Source organism: Lepisosteus platostomus, chromosome 13 (genome assembly GCF_059453375.1).
Source record: "Lepisosteus platostomus isolate fLepPlt1 chromosome 13, fLepPlt1.hap1, whole genome shotgun sequence".
NCBI lineage: Eukaryota > Metazoa > Chordata > Actinopteri > Semionotiformes > Lepisosteidae > Lepisosteus > Lepisosteus platostomus.
The window spans coordinates 17393859-17409907 of NC_142623.1; the positions used below are offsets into that span (position 1 = coordinate 17393859).

The 16049-nt window shown below is 47.9% G+C and overlaps 1 protein-coding gene across 4 annotated transcripts in view; it reads right to left on the reverse strand.

Moving 5' to 3' along the window:
• Positions 1 to 2582: 2582 nt before the first annotated feature.
• The window catches only part of plppr2a (phospholipid phosphatase related 2a), a 55308-nt gene continuing 41841 nt past the window's right edge, over positions 2583 to 16049 (reverse strand). For 3 of the 4 annotated variants that reach the window (XM_088603617.1, XM_088603619.1, XM_088603616.1), the window contains 6 exons: positions 15041 to 15161; positions 12774 to 13024; positions 10686 to 10862; positions 9457 to 9584; positions 4450 to 7576; positions 2583 to 3894 (listed from right to left, as the gene is read on the reverse strand). In XM_088603617.1, coding sequence (XP_088459743.1) covers positions 7471 to 7576; positions 9457 to 9584; positions 10686 to 10862; positions 12774 to 13024; positions 15041 to 15161 — 783 coding nt within the window. In that variant the 3' untranslated portion in view covers positions 2583 to 3894; positions 4450 to 7470. Of the gene's footprint in view, positions 3895 to 4449; positions 7577 to 9440; positions 9585 to 10685; positions 10863 to 12773; positions 13025 to 15040; positions 15162 to 16049 lie in introns of all 4 variants that reach the window. The other variant, XM_088603618.1, reaches the window with a different exon arrangement.

Sequence of the window (16049 nt, forward strand, 5' to 3'; positions counted from 1 at the left end):
CTCGGATAATCATAGGCCATCACTAGGGGACCCTCAGCCAGGAAGTGAAATGCGACCCAGAGTCTTCTGTGTTGAGTCAGTCAGGAGCCCACCATGACCAACAGTTTACGAGCTGAGGACAAACATTAAATCAGTCCAACTGATCCTCTCTTAGCACTAGAGACGACATTCAGTGTGTTGGATTGCAAGCTCTAAAGAGACTGAAGTTGGGGACCTTAATGACATTGAACAACAACCCCCCCACCAGGTTTCAAAAGAAGAAAGAACAAAAGCCGAACCAATGCAATCATTTATTGCAATACAGATTTTTTTATTGTACGACAAACCTTTACAAAACAGAAGGGTACATTATAACATGAAAAACAGTGTCACCTTCAGAGCACATACGAACCCATGGTGCTACTTTTTCCATTCCCCCCCCCCCCCACAGTTTAAAAAGTGTTGGCTAACAAAAAAAGAGCCGTACAGCACCATCATGAAGATCGGCCAAACCGGCATTCTGATCAGACACCTGTCGGGTCCTCAGGCTGCCCATACCATTAATAGTGTACGATCACACAGGGTGCATCAGAAAATACTCTCCGGTAAGCAGTGCAGGTGCAGTAAGAATGTAAAACCAAAGAGAAGTTTAAAAAAAACAGAATGGTATGATCGGAACATGAAACTGTTTAGACCAGAAGAGGTTTTAAAAGCCTGTAAGAAAACTTGCAGAGGTAAACCCGTCATAGCCATTCCACTGAGAGGGAAACGACTGAGGTAATAATCCTCTGTCTGAACAGGTCAGGAGGGACAGACTGCAGGACCTAAAGGTAGCCAGTTGCGTTCAGCATTAACTGAGCTCACCTTCTGTTTATCCGGCGGCAATTTCCAAACCAATGAGAAGAGAGGATGTTTTGCACATCAAAATCTAAACGTTTTTTTTTTTCCCCCGGGAACGCAAGCCTCTTTTCAAACAAAAACAATACTTGTTCTCGATCGCCCCTCCCAAAGAAAATTAGGATTCAGCACGTACGGTGCATGCTGAACCCTAGTTTTGGGTGGTGCGGTGCGGTGCGGCTCTGTGGCTAAGGATCTGTGCCTGTGGCTGGAAGGTTGCCGGTTTGTATCCTGCAGCCGGCAGAGGAATCCTACTCCATTGGGCCCCTGAGCAAGGCCCTTAACCCCAGTTGTTCCAGGGGTGCCGTATAAATGGCTGACCCTGCGCTCTGACCCCAAGCTTCTCTCCCTGGCTGTGTGTCTCGTGGAGAGCAAGTTGGGAAATGCGAAAAGACAAATTCCTAATGCAAGAAATTGCATATGGCCAATAAAGTGATCTGATCTAATCTTACAGAACGCCCTTCCAGGTGGGGTCGTATTTTGCCTCTTCAGGGACTGATTCTAGCAGCGTGAAGAGATGGAAAAGGCCACCGGAGAGCGATTTGGAGAAACACTCCAGATGGAGCAGGGTGGGTTTTGAATGGAGAGAGTAAACCATGTACTGCCTACAGCCTTACAGGTGGCCACAGGTGTGGAAGAGTCAGTGGGGAAACACAGCATTGGGACTCATTCCCAGCACAAAAGTCAGGTGCTTGGGACTGTGACGACCCTATCAAAGCCATTTAAAAGACAGGGAAAGGTGGCGAGGGTGCCAAAGACCTCAGACGCAAGGCAGGAGAAATTGTAAGAGAAATAAGAGCGTGTCCGATTTCCAGTCTTAACGTGGGAAAAGGGCTATAGGAAGTGACTGCACCGAAACAGTTTTCAGACGCTGACACGTCGGTTTGTCACACATCTGGAACAGCCGGGCTGAAAACACAACCACCCAGATGCGAATTTGGCACCTTTTAAACTTTGGAAATAAAAGAACAGTTCTGTGCACCTCCGATGTGAATCTAGTATATGCTGTCACTACAAAGGAAACATTTTTTTTTTTAAATTCTACAGAACTGTAAAGACTGGAATCTAGGACATGCATGTCAATTCCACAACATCACGCTGGAATCAGTTCCACCCACATTCTGGAAAGCCTAACAACGGCATGTTTGGTTTACAGTCTTCCCTTCTTCAATAGACGACTACAGGCAATGTGCTCTCAACTGCTCGCCTTGTCAGTTGTATAAACCTATTTACAAGCGATTTTCTGTTCAGCACAGACAAGTCCTGTATGCGAAACTTTAAACAAAAAAGGGCAAAGTGAAATGTCCAGGCAATTTGGGGAAACGTACCCTTTAGAAAAGCAGGAGAAGAAGGATGGAGGAGTGTGAAAAAAGATCCAGAAAAATTACAGTTGTGAAGGCTACATACAGTAATTAAATTAAATACTTCACTTTGGAATAAATATATAAACAATATATAAAGTCCCCCCCCCTTACAGAAAACACAAATCCTCCTTGTAATTTAATGTGGTTCATTAACTCTTATCCCTCATTTTTTGCACATGATCGTTTTCTCCTTTATTACAGGCGTACCTGCAATTAGGTTTGGGAGAACTTAGAAAAGACTTAAAGTCACTTGATTTCCTTCCTGCTTTTCTCCCTCTAAGCAATAAAAAAAAACTTTATTTCAATTCAGCAGACTATTGCAGCAGGTGTCCACCTGGTCCATCATTTTTCCAAGTCTGATCCCACCGCCGAGGATTTAACCAGGAACACACATCAGGGATCGACAGAATCCCGATCGGAAAAGCTCAAATCTCCATGAAGCTATTGCGATACACTGTCAGATGCTACTGTGCAACCCTGACTTGGCAGACCAATACTAGGCACATTCTTCACATTACACTGATCATGTGAATATAAGCCAATCACAAATGCAATACTGTATGTGCTGAAGGCTCCAGTGTTCATCTGTGGCGTGTTTAATGTCTCTGCAGTGTATATAAGTGCCTACCGTTATAGAAACAGATCACCTTGTATCTGAGACAATGTCATTCATTAATTCCTCAAGCAGAAGAAGTATTCATTTATACCACAATTGTCAGAACATGACCCCACTTATTTGTATTGTTGTAAGACTGCTCAACAGTCATTCATCCCAGGAGCTGGGAGATAAAGGGTGTCTGAGCATGACAGCAACAGTGGCACAGTGGTTGGGATTGCTGACCTGCAGCACTGGGGCCCTGGGTTCCGTTCCAGACCTAGGGCGCTGTCTGTGTGGAGTCTGTATGTTCTCCCTGTGTTTGTGTGGGTTTCACCCACTGTCCAAATACATACTGGTAGTTTAATTGCTTTCTGGGAGAACTGGCCCTGGTGTGAGCATATCTTTGTATTTATGTCTGTGTGTGTCCTCCAATGGGCTGCAATCCTGTCCAGGCTGTACCCTGTCTTGACCCCGCTGCTTGCTGGGATAGGCTCTGGTTCCCCAGCAACCCTGTACTGAATAAAGTGGTTAGGAAATGGAGGGATGGGTGGGTGAGAAAACTACAATTTACCTTTGTTGTCAGATTTTTTAAGGGTTACATTTGTGTGATTTCTAAAAGCTGAAATAAGCGCACTATTGCTTTTCTGTCCCTCCCCCCACATGTTTGTGACATGCAGAGTCACAACAGATGTGTTTCAACATCTGGCCAGTGAAACGCTGCCTGCTCTCTATCTATCCATGCATTTTATGGTTAAAATACAAAGGCAGATCTGGATTTCTTTTCTTTTAATTGACCTTTGCTTCACTCTTTCACTGTACTTTACCACAGCAGAGTACGAAAAGAGTCTGATCCACCACAGCACACAGTATGCACAAAAAGTAGCATTGCAGTTTCCTTAGAAACATCTCGCGTATGAAAAATAAATAGGGTATTGTTGTAGTCTTGTGCAGTGTTGTGGTGCACAGTGAAAGCTTGGTGGAACTATGGGGAAGCAAGTTAAATCAGTTGACACTTGTTGCCATGGTAAAAGCTCCTTGGAGACCGTACTTCTAGTACTTCTACCGTACTAAGCAGGTGTGAGCCTGGTCAGTACCTGGATGAGAGACCTCCTGGGAAAAACTAAGGTTGCTGCTGGAAGAGGTGTTAGTGGGGCCAGCAGGGGGCGCTCACCCTGTGGTCCATGTGGGTCCTAATGCCCCAGTATAGTGATAGGGACACTATACTGTAAACAGGCGCCGTCCTTCGGATGAGACGTAAAACCGAGGTCCTGACTCTCTGTGGTCATTAAAAATCCCAGGGCGCTTCTCGAAAAGAGTAGGGGTGTAACCCCGGTGTCCTGGCCAAATTTCCAATTGGCCCTTACCAATCATGGCCTCCTAATAATCCCCTTCTATGAATTGGCTACATTACTCTGCTCTCCTCCCCACTGATAGCTGATGTGTGGTGAGCGTTCTGGCGCACTATGGCTGCCGTCGCATCATCCAGGTGGATGCTGCACATTGGTGGTGGTGGAGGGGAGTCCCCATTACCTGTAAAGCGCTTTGAGTGGAGTGTCCAGAAAAGCGCTATATAAGTGTAAGCAATTATTATTATTATTATTACTTCACCACAGTTAGCTATAGAACACAGGCTCCTCCCTCACGAAGCTCCGTCCCCCATGATCCACTGACCAATAGGAAGAATGCCCAAGTGCCACTGTGCTGAAGGACCAAGCACCAGATGCAGATGTTAAAGATGTGGTACGTCAGATTATTAATAATGGACTGACTGCAAACAAGTAGTGTCTTTCCATTGTTCCATTGATACCTTCACCACTATGACTGACCAGATAAGATGGCTTGAGGAACTGAAACTGCAGTGTACGTCCCAACACATCAATTCATCCCTGGCTCGATTACAAAGCCAACCACAATAACAGCATTGTTAGCTGAATTTACAAGTACAAATACAGAGATACTGTAGCCTGTAGTTAAATTACAACTAGTAGAGTTATGTGAGGTGTTCAGTTAAATAAGTAATCCACAATATACTGATGTACACAGGTGTATCTGGGATTGAAACAAACATGGGAAAATATGTATAGGAAAGATAAGCCGAACTGAGCTACAGCCGATAACTTCCAAGTGCGAGAGGTATAATTACAGTGACCCAAGACAGGCCGAGGTTAAGCGGGAGCTCTGGTTTAGGAACACTGGCACTGTCTGGGCTTCGCAGTGTCTGCTCTGGGGGAGCAGGAGTGCGGGGTTCTCCTTCTTCGAGGGCCAATGGGGGCCGGTCGCCCAACAAGATAGGAAACGCTGGCTCGCACTGATGCTTGCAGAAGGACCGGCGAGGGCTCAGCAGCTGCAGGCGGTAGGGAACGCTTTCCACTGCGGGTCAGCGAGGCCGAGAGGTGACAAGTGGGGATGGGCGACAAGTCCAGACGCTTCCGAAATGCTTGTGATACAGAACACACTGGAGATGGCTCGCAATGTAAGCTTGTGTGCGGCAGCATCGCGGTACGCCTTGTCTGTGTATGGTGCTCTAGGAGTTCCAAGCAGTCACGGGGGATGTGGTGGGTGGGAAGGAACAACACACACACCGGGCAAAATATTAGAACCTCCCTCAAAACTGAACAACGTGATGGCCCTGTATGAGCGGCGAAGCACAATTGGAATGGGATGGGGGTCATGCACAGCCCAGATTTTGGAATACCTGCGGCCCAATCCCATCCCATTCCCAAATTCTAGCAGGTCTTCCTCACCCGAGGCTGGGATGGGATAACAGCATGTGGGACTGAGCTGTACAATCTCACTTTTTCATAGGCTTCCCCATAAGACAGAGATCTGAGGATTGGTCTGGCCAGGGAAGGTTATGGACACAAGCCTCGCGTTCCCCAGAGCCCAACATGCCCTGGTACTGGGAGATTATATTCATTTGGCTGGGTGCTTCCTAATATTGGTGTCAGTGCTGTCTCAGAGGCATTAGAAAGACACCATGAAGGTGAGAACCCAAGAAACCACACCGTCCCTCAGTCCAGAAGCCGTGTGGGACAGAGTCTCAGTCAAAATGGTCTGAAAATGGAAATAACTAAGTTAAGCAAGATCCAAGAGCGCCATACTTTGATGGTGCAAACCCAAACCATGGACACCTCTAAGTTTCAACACGATTTGCTTTGATTTTCATTCCAAGTGCAGTATTTTAGACTTCAGGGACCACTTGTCGGCTTGCCCATTGGCAGTGTCTCTGAAGGTAAACCCGCAACATGCCTTCAGCAAGGTGTCAGCATTTACAAAGTGCGCAGGAGTGGTGTCTAAATTGGAAAATGTATGACAGATCAGTCTCTCTAGTTGTTCCTTAGGGCTGAAAAGTGGAATGCAGGTAACGGAAACGACCGATAGACAGATGCGATGGCAAAGCTCGATGGACAGCCCCGATGGGCCAGGCCAGAAGACCTGGGAAGCCCCTCTCTCTGGGGATAGAGGAAGAAAGGGGCACTCCCCAGGGTGAAATCTGGCATCAGATTCCAAGCAGAAATTTCTCATCAAAAGGAGCTGGAATGGAGTGAGCGATTACATTCTGTTCCCTGACTTGCGGGATCAGCTGAAGGACAGGCAATTGGGATGGTCACGTCAAGTTTCAAGAGCTTTCAGTGTGAATCTTAGAGGACTGATACTGAAGAGACAGGGGGAGAGGAGGCATGAATAATTGAGCAGGAATCTGCAGGATGCGAAAAAGTCACTCATTGAAGAGCAGTGGGCACTAATCTGCCAGTAGTGAGCAGGCTTAGACTTTCCCCTGGCTTTGTGAAACAGCACTGACTGTGGTACTGGACTTCATTGCCTCTGGACCGTCCTGAAAATGGTTTGTGTTCAGCAGCTGGGGGAAGTGTTTTGCAGAAAGGAGAAAACCTAGGCTTGTAATCCAGAGCAGGGAGTGTGTGACAGTCTTTGCAGGGTGACCCCAGTCGTTTGAGTTTGTCATCACTCTTTATGTCAAGGAGAACAAGCCATCCTGGGCTCAGTTCGGGTCATCCTGGGTCAAAAAAGCAAGGTTGACGTGACATCTGGGATGAAAGACGGGAAGTAGCCATGCTCAGTGAGTCTTGGTCAGGAGGCAGGAACAAGTCTTGATGTTGCATCCCAGCAGGATTTTAGACCTTGCCAGTTGCAGGAGGGTGCGATTTTTAGACTGAGATGTGTCGGAAGAGGAGGAACTTTCACTGACAGAGCATCAAGTGTTCAGTGACGTTGAAGTTTTTTACAAGACTTGCACACAAAGAGCCACAGCGGGCTCAGAACTACGGCTGTCAAAGCCTGCAGGTGCCACACGAGCCTCGACTGGAGACCCAGCATTCAGAGTGCTTGACAGTGAGATAAAACAAACTGCTTTTGCATCACAGTTCCCACGCTGGACAGGTGAACTGGGTGCTTGGTTGGGGACACATGGCGAGTCTTTGTTGTTTCAGGTGCACAGCAGCCCCTTGAAGCTCATGGTTAGGCTGTGGTCTGTGTTTGCAGGACAGGGGCTCACCTTCAAGGGCAGGGGTGCAGGGGCATTGCAGGGCGTGGTCTAGACCTGTGTGGAGTAGGACCGGTACAGGGGCGGGCGGCCAGAGGGGTGGGCGGCGCAGCGGGGAAGGGTCGGGTGGTCTAGACTTCGCTGGAAATGGAGCGTGATGGGATGAGGACATCGGGCGTGGCGGGGAACAGGTATGGCTGATGGTCATGTGATCTCTGAGAATGGAGCTCGCTGAGTCTAAAGGAGAGAGACAAACAGAGAGAGAGGACGGAGCAACGTTAGTGATGCTTCTTGATTCTAACACAAAACACACTCTAATTTCCAGAGCCCCACCACATCAGCACAAGCAGCGAGACACAGAGATGAGATCACGCTGAGCAGACAGAAGCACAGCAGTAGCTGCTAGCTGGGCCTTGTGCATCATACAGAACTGGGTACAGACTCAGGGACAGACCCAGACCTTTATTACAAGGCAACAGAAGTGCTGTGAGAAGAGGGGACAATTATCCTTCAGTTTCTGGGCACTTGTTTTAATATTGGACACTATGAGCACTCCAGCCTACAGCATCCTTGACAACCAGATGATGCGATTTTCAAGGAAGACTGAGAGCTATTCTGCAGCCTTTACAGATGCAAGAATCCCATTTCTTCTTTTATATGCCAATGATAAGGACTAATCCAAACCCTGCTCAGTCCCAGGAGCTTTTTCTGCACTCAAATGCATAAAACAGAACAATGGAATCCTGAATCAACACCCCCAGGAAAGACAATGGGCTTTCAAGGACAGAGAGCTGAGAAACACCGCATTAACACATACAGTACATGGGCTTGCTTGTCTATATAGTCTATGACAGTCTATGGACACAGATATTGTACAGAGAAAGATCACGTTAAGCCTGAAACAAAGAACCCAGGGTACACCAGCAGTAACACTAAAACATTTATTTCTCCAAACACACATTAGTGCCCTCCAGCTTTCAACAGCAGGGGGCTAAATGGATAAGTGATGGAGCTTTGTTCTAACATTCATGTTGGACCATGCAAGTCCGAATAAAAAAAAACAAACATTTTGGAATTCTAGTTATGTTCTAATTTATGCCCAGCAATTTAGGGATTTCAACCAGGATTTCCACTCGATGTACAGTACCACTTCTCTGTGCCAGTCAATTGGGACAGTCGGGACCTGTGAGAGCACATCTGTGCCACGCCTGTCTCACAAGAGCCATTTGTCATTTAGCAATGCTGTGAGGACAGAAGAGCCAGCGCTGGTTGGACAAGCGCAGTGTGACTTGCTGACATCAGAATTGGTGACACCTTGGCTGACTCAAGAGAATCCCAGTGAGATCTGGCTAATAACACAGCCGAGGCTCTCAAACCAGATGGATCTGCACTTTGAATGAGCTAGCTGAGCCCTCTGACAACTTGATCTGAGTGCCTGATTGAATGATCTGCAGCACCTCATTTGGTAACCTGTAAAGGCATTAGCTCAAAGTACAAGCTTTCTGGCACAAGGGTTGCAGTTTTGAGACTTGCTCATGTCATTCACCAGCTGTGACTGGGAATTCCCAGGAGGCAGTGCAAGACTGGCCAAGCACTGCCAGGTTATGGCAGACCAAGGACCTCAGCTGCTGTGCACTGTGGCCCGTGAGACACACTGGATATCAGCAGGCTTGCGCAGAGGCATGCAAGAGACATGTTGCAGTATGTCAAGACGAAGAGTGACTCTGACAGGAGGGTGTGTCAGAGGAGCACATCTTCTTGTCCTCACTTTCCTCTGTTTGGGTACAGAGAGAGGCTGCCATTAAACAAATGGCCATTATGTATTTTTAGAAAAATAAGTAATGAGCTGATCATCTTAGGTAACAGCGGCCTAACCAGAAACCCAGCCTGGTTGTGTCAGCTTAGCCCTGCTCTTGTGTGTCTGGGGTTTGTGCTGCTCGGGCCCAGTGGGGTTGAGAATCAGGTAGTGGGAGGAGGTGAGGGTTGGCTGAGAAGACAGCAGGCGTGCTGGGGGGGTGTGGGGGTTTCCGGGGAGGGGGGGACAGTAGGGAGGGGTGGGTAATTGTGAAGATCCCTGCCTCACTCCCCCACAGCCCCTTACCTGAGGGCCACTTAACTTTTCGAGTGGACTCTCCACGCAGGGCAGCGACATCATGGGCATGCCAACCACAGGCTCCTGGCGCGGCGGGCGGGGCGGGGGCATGCCCGGCCGGGTCTGCTGGAAGTTGTTGATCACACACGTCACCTGACCCCCCGGGGAGGCAAGAGGAAGGAGGTTAATCCAGTCAATTGATTAACTGCAGTGGCGCTTATCCGTCTTAACAGGCGATCACGAACAAGCACAACAAAGCCACAGCCCCCTGAAACACAGCAGATAGCCCAATCTCATTCACACTCAATCTCCTGTTTATTTACATATTTCCAGGCAACAGCTTTAGATTAAAAGCATCACACATTCTTCTGAACAACTAAAATTCACCAGGGCCATTTTTTAAATTTGAAATCAGTGATAATATTTTATTCTCCACTCGATTTAGCATTGCCACATTAAGACTCAGCGTTTGCGTAACGAGTCCTGCGCTTACTCGAGGAGGGCAGAGATGGGCACCTGCCTGTGGGAGCCCAGTGTACTGGGAGGGTGCTGTGTAACTATTTCCAAACTGGCTGGGTGGAGCTCTGAGTGGGGAGCACCAGTTCCAGGTGGCTAGTGGCGTGAAACAGGCCCAGACTAGCTACGTTGGAGCACATGGCTCTACCTGTTTGAGCAAGCTCTGTGACAGCCTGAGCCACTCAAGAGCCTATTAACTCTGGCGACCTTGCAGTGTCTCAGCATTCACCCCAGTTTTTCATCGTGCACTTTTGAATTGCCACAGTATCCTGCACTGTGAGTAATTCTGTACCATCTCATAAACCAATCCCAAACTTCTGTGATTTACCTTCATTTCTTTAGTGTTTACTACACTTCCTGCCGCTTTTACCTTGGTATATACCACGCTAAAGGTTTCTTATGGTGACTTCACTGACACATCCTCACACACGCACTTTCCCAACCCATGAACAGAGTGACTGTAAAATGCCAGAAGCACCTAGCCCTTGCGAGAAGCACTCTGCCAGAGTGTGACAGAAGTGTGAAGAATGAGGGAAATGTTTCCTGGGGTTGGGAAGAGCTTGTCAGAATTACAGCCGAGAAAGGGTCTGAAGTGAAGTAACAACGAACAGTCTTTGGAAGTGGGTTTGCTACGCTGACTGGAAGAAGCGATTAGGGCTATAAAAACTAATTCTAAGAGGAGGGATGATCACGCACTTCCCACCCATATTCCGTCCCCCACCACCACCCCAGGCCTACCAGGAATGCCGCGATGGCTCCCCCGGTGAGATACCCAGCCAGGACGTCCGACCAGTGGTTGCGGTACTCAGCCACCCGCACCACTCCCACCAGCACAGCCAGGGACAGCAGGGTCAGGCACACCGTGGGCTTCGCCAGCCGGGTGCCCTTGGCTGTGAACACCAGTGTCACGTACATCTGGAACGGCAGGGAGAGACAGATCAGGAAGCTCTCCCTGGTGTGCCTGGGGGGCTATAGCAGGCTCTCTGGTCAGCTGGTGTGGTTGTGGGGCATCCGTGTACATAAATCTGTAGTCCCTCTCGTATGGAGGAAGTGACAGCTTCTGCAGTGTCTATTTAATGGTTTTTATTCTTCCTACCCAGGTTTGGTCCTCAGCTTTTGCTGTTCCACTTTCCTGTTCAGATCTTTAAATATATTGTTAAACGACTGACCGATCCTGTTTGGCCCGAGGCCCTACAGTATGACAACAGTCTGTAAGAACAGACTTGAGCAGACTTATAAAGTAGCCTTTGTGGGGTCTCATCCGAGACTGTACCGTTCTACCTCCCTGGGCCTAGACGCTCTTCGTTCTCTTTTGTAGCGAGAGAGATTAGCTCACTACAGGTGCCGCTGATCTCACTAACTGCTGCGGAAACTGAGAGTTTTCTTTGTTTCTGGAGGGTTTACATGCTGAATGAGCTGAGCTCCGCTTCAGGTTCATCTGCTGCATCACAGGGACCCCCCTTTGCAAGGCAAAAGAAAGGCTGCAGGAGTCCCGTTGGCCCGACTTGCTTGTTTGGTAGCTAATCGACTACTGATCTGAGGCTGTAGCCCAGCTGTTTCTTAAAGTATCCCAGGGAATCGGATTCAACAACATGGCCAGACAGCTTGTATCCCACAACCCTTGGTGTTGTCAGGATAAAGTTTTCTTTCCATGGACTCAGCACTGAGATAGCACTAAGCAGATTTATCACAAGGGCACATGGCAGAGACATAAAGCAATTCAAAATCATATTTGTACACATTGGACAGACAGTATCTTCACTATATTCACTTCACTATATCTCTTAAACAAATCTAAATGGAGAAGCGACAAGACATTTTCCTTGTGAATTGTATTTCTGGGGTAGTAGATCTTTAAGTCTGCTCAATTGAGAGGTAAATTCCAGTATGCAGAGTACATTTCATTATAGAAAAAAAGAATAGATTTGTGATAGAGCCTACTGGTGTAAAGACACCTTTTAAATGCAGATCACTGGGTCCATCTAGTTCTTAAGTAGACAATTTCGACAGGAAAAACTCAATTTTGAAAGGTCTTAAAAGCACATGAAATATGTGGATGTCTCTCCAAACACGAAGCTCTTCAATCTTGACTGTCCAATGTTTATACACCCACATAACCAACTCAGAGATCTTTAAATGAGCCATTTTAAATTTAGTGTTCCTTGCAGACTTGGTTCTTTCATTCCATGCATCACAGATGCCTCATGTGAGAAATATCCTCAAAAAGCCCTGAAAAGAGCAGTCAGTCATATTAACAGGTTCTGATTCTGGATTCCCAAGCACTTTCAGTTCTGCTCAAAATGGACCAACTCAATTTTGTCTCAAATCCTGACCTCACCTCTCAGGCAGGCTCAAAGACCCAAATAAATACAAAATAACTAACATCACCAACATTCGGAGTAGCTGTGTGGTCAATTTCTTTGCACTGCTGACTACAGGAAAACCAGATCACATACAGTGATTAAAAGCTAATTACAAGCAAATTACAAGGAAGAAAATATGAGAAGCAGTACAGCAGGCTGGCAGAGCGGAGGGGAAGCACTGTGGCTAAGGATCTGTGCCTGTGGCAGTTCAAATCCCCTGGCCAGCAGAGGAATCCTGCTCCATTGGGCCCCTGAGCATGGCCCTTAACCCCAACTGCTCCAGGGGTGCTGTACAAATAGCTGACCCTGCGCTCTGACCCCAAGCTTCTCTCCCTGTCTGTGTGTCTCATGGGGAGCAAGCTGGGGTATGCGAAAAGACAAATTCCTAATGCAAGAAATTGTATATGGCCAATAAAGTGATCTGATCTGATCTCTTAACAGTGCAAGCGGGACAGACACCTACCACAGTGTAGACAGCTGAGTACACGCTCAGGGCAGCGTCCTTGGAGGGGAAGGATTTTCGGGCGGAGGCGATGACGAGGGGGTTGCCGGTGCATGCCCGCCGCTCGGTGATGTACTGCAGGGCGGACTGGCACCCCAGGGCCGTGTAGTTGGGGCGGCAGGCAGACAGGAAGTGGGGCGTCTGGTTGCCCGTGACCACCTGCCCGGCGTTGGCAAAAATGGTAGTCGTGAAGAGGCCAAAAGAGTAAACCCCTGCCAGAAAAGAGAGGAGGGAGGAGGAAGGAAGAGTCGCGGAGAGGTTAGGATACATGATTTGGGTTGAACCCCATCAGGAAAGATCATGTAAACCCGCGCGGTATATTTGCTGTTTCTCCACTTGTACCACTTGCCTTGCCTGCCCAATTTGGATCATGCTCCGCTGCGTCTCTCTGAATGACCTCTGCTTTATCATTGTTTCACTGGGCTTGACTGCAATTGACCTCTTATCACAGCGTTCCGCAGTACACGTTTATAAAAATCATCCCAGCAGCTGTCAGGCAGCTGAATCCAGACTGGCGTGAGAAGAAAACAAGGCCCTTAGTGCAAGGGACAAGAGGGAGGAGAGAATACAACCCTGTGTAGCACCAGGCTCTGACACCCACTGGAGGAAGGGCGAACCTGGAAACACACACTGTGCATTCAACTGGGGGCAAATAACGGTTGGATGAGAAGAAAACACCTTTAAAAGAGTCAACAAAACCAAACCAAACTTCACAGCATTCTGCTTTCTCATCAGAGCTGCCGTTCAAGCCAGTTCCTTCTGTTTTAAAGAAGCAGATCCTACGAGAAAGGGCAGGCTTTGCGCGGCACATGTGCTATTTATGTGACAAATGTTCTGACACTTCTGTTCTCTATGTTCCGGGAGCGCTGACACAGAAACCTTCCCCAGCTCCACTCCACTTGGTGACGCACAGAAGCAGAGTGAGAGAAGTTCTCAGTACATGTCAGGCCGCATTATGATCAGCGGCTGCTAATCGGCAAGGAAGGGGCGTTTTTCTTTTTTCCGTTTCTTAAAGACGCCCTGAGATCAGTTGTCCCCACTGGAGCAGTGTGGCCAGATTCCTTTCTTTGATTCCCATTTCCCCTCCTGGGATGACCTTTAACCTTTCAACCTTTACCCTTGCAGGTTAAAAGTCCCTCAAGTTTCCTCCAATCCCAAACCAATTTACAACCCCCGTCCCTAAAAAAAACAACAACCTGACAGCACTGTAGTGCTCCAGTTCCAGGGTTCGAGACCTCAGCCGTTAATGAACACCGGACAGATCCTAAATCAGAAAGACTCAGCATTGGGATTTCATTCCAGGGGTTCCGATATGCACGCACAAAGAACCGAGTGTTTTGGAAAGCTGTCGTCATTTCCCACTTTTGAGCCAATGTTACAGTGTTCCCTCCTAACATCTTCTGTGTGTGTGGCGAAACCTCTCCCTGTCAGTCTGCGTTAGGTGAGGGCTGAGGTGGCTCTCCAGGATGCTGAGGTCAGCCTTGCGGTCAGTCCTCATGCATTGTTTTGGGCGATGCACCGGAGTGCTCAGTGGCAGGAGAATTCACAGGCACAACTTTTTAGTTCAGACTCTTCCTATGGGTAACCAAGGACCTCAGCTAAAAGAGGCAGATTTTTCAGATCAGAACATAAGATCGGTTTCAAGAAGGGCAATTGACACATCTGGCCCATTTGGTAGTTCATAGTTAACTGATCAGAGGATAGAGGATCTCATCCAGCTGTTTCTTGAAGGAAGCCACAGTACAGGCTTCAGCTGCGTGGCTAGGTACATCCCTTGTGTTGTCAAAGATTAACTTTTCTTTCAGCGAAATGAGCACTTGGATAGCAGAGTCATCACATGTGGAAATGGAAAAGTCATGCAGTGATTCAACATTCTTCAGACAGGATTCATTTTGTTTTACACAATGGGCAAATAAAGTAAAGTAGTAAAGAAGAGCCCCCTGTTCTCAGTCACTGCCCAGAAGAACTGGAACAGGAGGCTCTTCCTGGAGGAACTGGACATCCCCGTTACCTTTAGTATTAAACACTGATGTTTTTTCAAGTAGCAAAGGTAACATCTGCTCTGTGCAATGCCCTCAAACTCAATAAATGCTGAAACTTTAGGGAGTTTTCAGGCAGGCCGTCACAGGATTGGAGACTATAGGTGAGCAGTACCGGAAACCGTCAGGCTCCCGGCAAGCTGACGGCCTGTTCTTGCGCCCTGGCTGTGAGAAAACTGTCCAGCGTACCAAGAAAGCGCACGATTCTGCGCAGAAGGGGGTTGAAGTAGCAGCAGTCTCCCGTCACAATGGTCTTCTCTCGAGCACTCTCCGACTTCATGAAGAACAAAGACAGCTCTCCTGCCAAAATCTGAAAGGAAAGAATGCGAGGACATGAGACTCACTCCTGGAAATTTCGCCCTGTCATTACCCTGTGGAGCCTGGATCACAAGGACGTCAGCCCGAACCATCCTCGCAGGTTAACTGCCTTATGAGCTGCCTGTGGTGGGGGGTCTGGGTCGCTTAAAGACCTGAAGAGCTGTTCACCTGGGAGAAGTGTTCCATTAAGCTACAGTATTTAAGGTTTAACATAACATCACTTTATTAGTCCTATACAATTTCTTGCATTAGGAATTTGTCTTTTCACATACCCCAGCTTGCTCAGATAAGGAGAGAAGCTTAGGGTCAGAGCGCAGGGCCAGCAATTGTACAGTGCCCCTGGAGCAGTTAGGGTTAAGGGCCTTGCTCAGGGGCCCAACGGAGTAGGATTCCTCTGCCCCTACAGGATTCGAACCGGCAACCTTCCAGCCAGAGGCACAGGTCCTTAGCCACAGAGCCACCTCGCCGCCCTTAACTGCATCAGTTTATCCCTTTTCCATGCTGCAGACAAATTGAAAAGAAAGAAAACCAGCTGGATGGCAGTGCCCAAGGAGCAGAGCTGGCAACCCCAGCTCTAGTGCTCAGCCGAATTATTTTATTTGGATTCCTGGACCCCGGCCATACTGGCACTCTGAACACTTCTGAGGTGTTGGCCAAAACACTGAAGTGTAACATCATCTCCAGGTGAAGTAAAAAAAAATCTATTTTGCGCTTTGTGATTATTATTCAGATGCAATACTGACCGACCCAAAAAAACGTTAAATGCCCCTGGGATGTAGTGAGAGGTGGCGCTGAGAGAAAAGCAATTATTCATGAGAAAAAACCCTTGATAATGAATCACACTTGGCCTGACTGAGTAATTAGCACTCAGAGGGAAAGG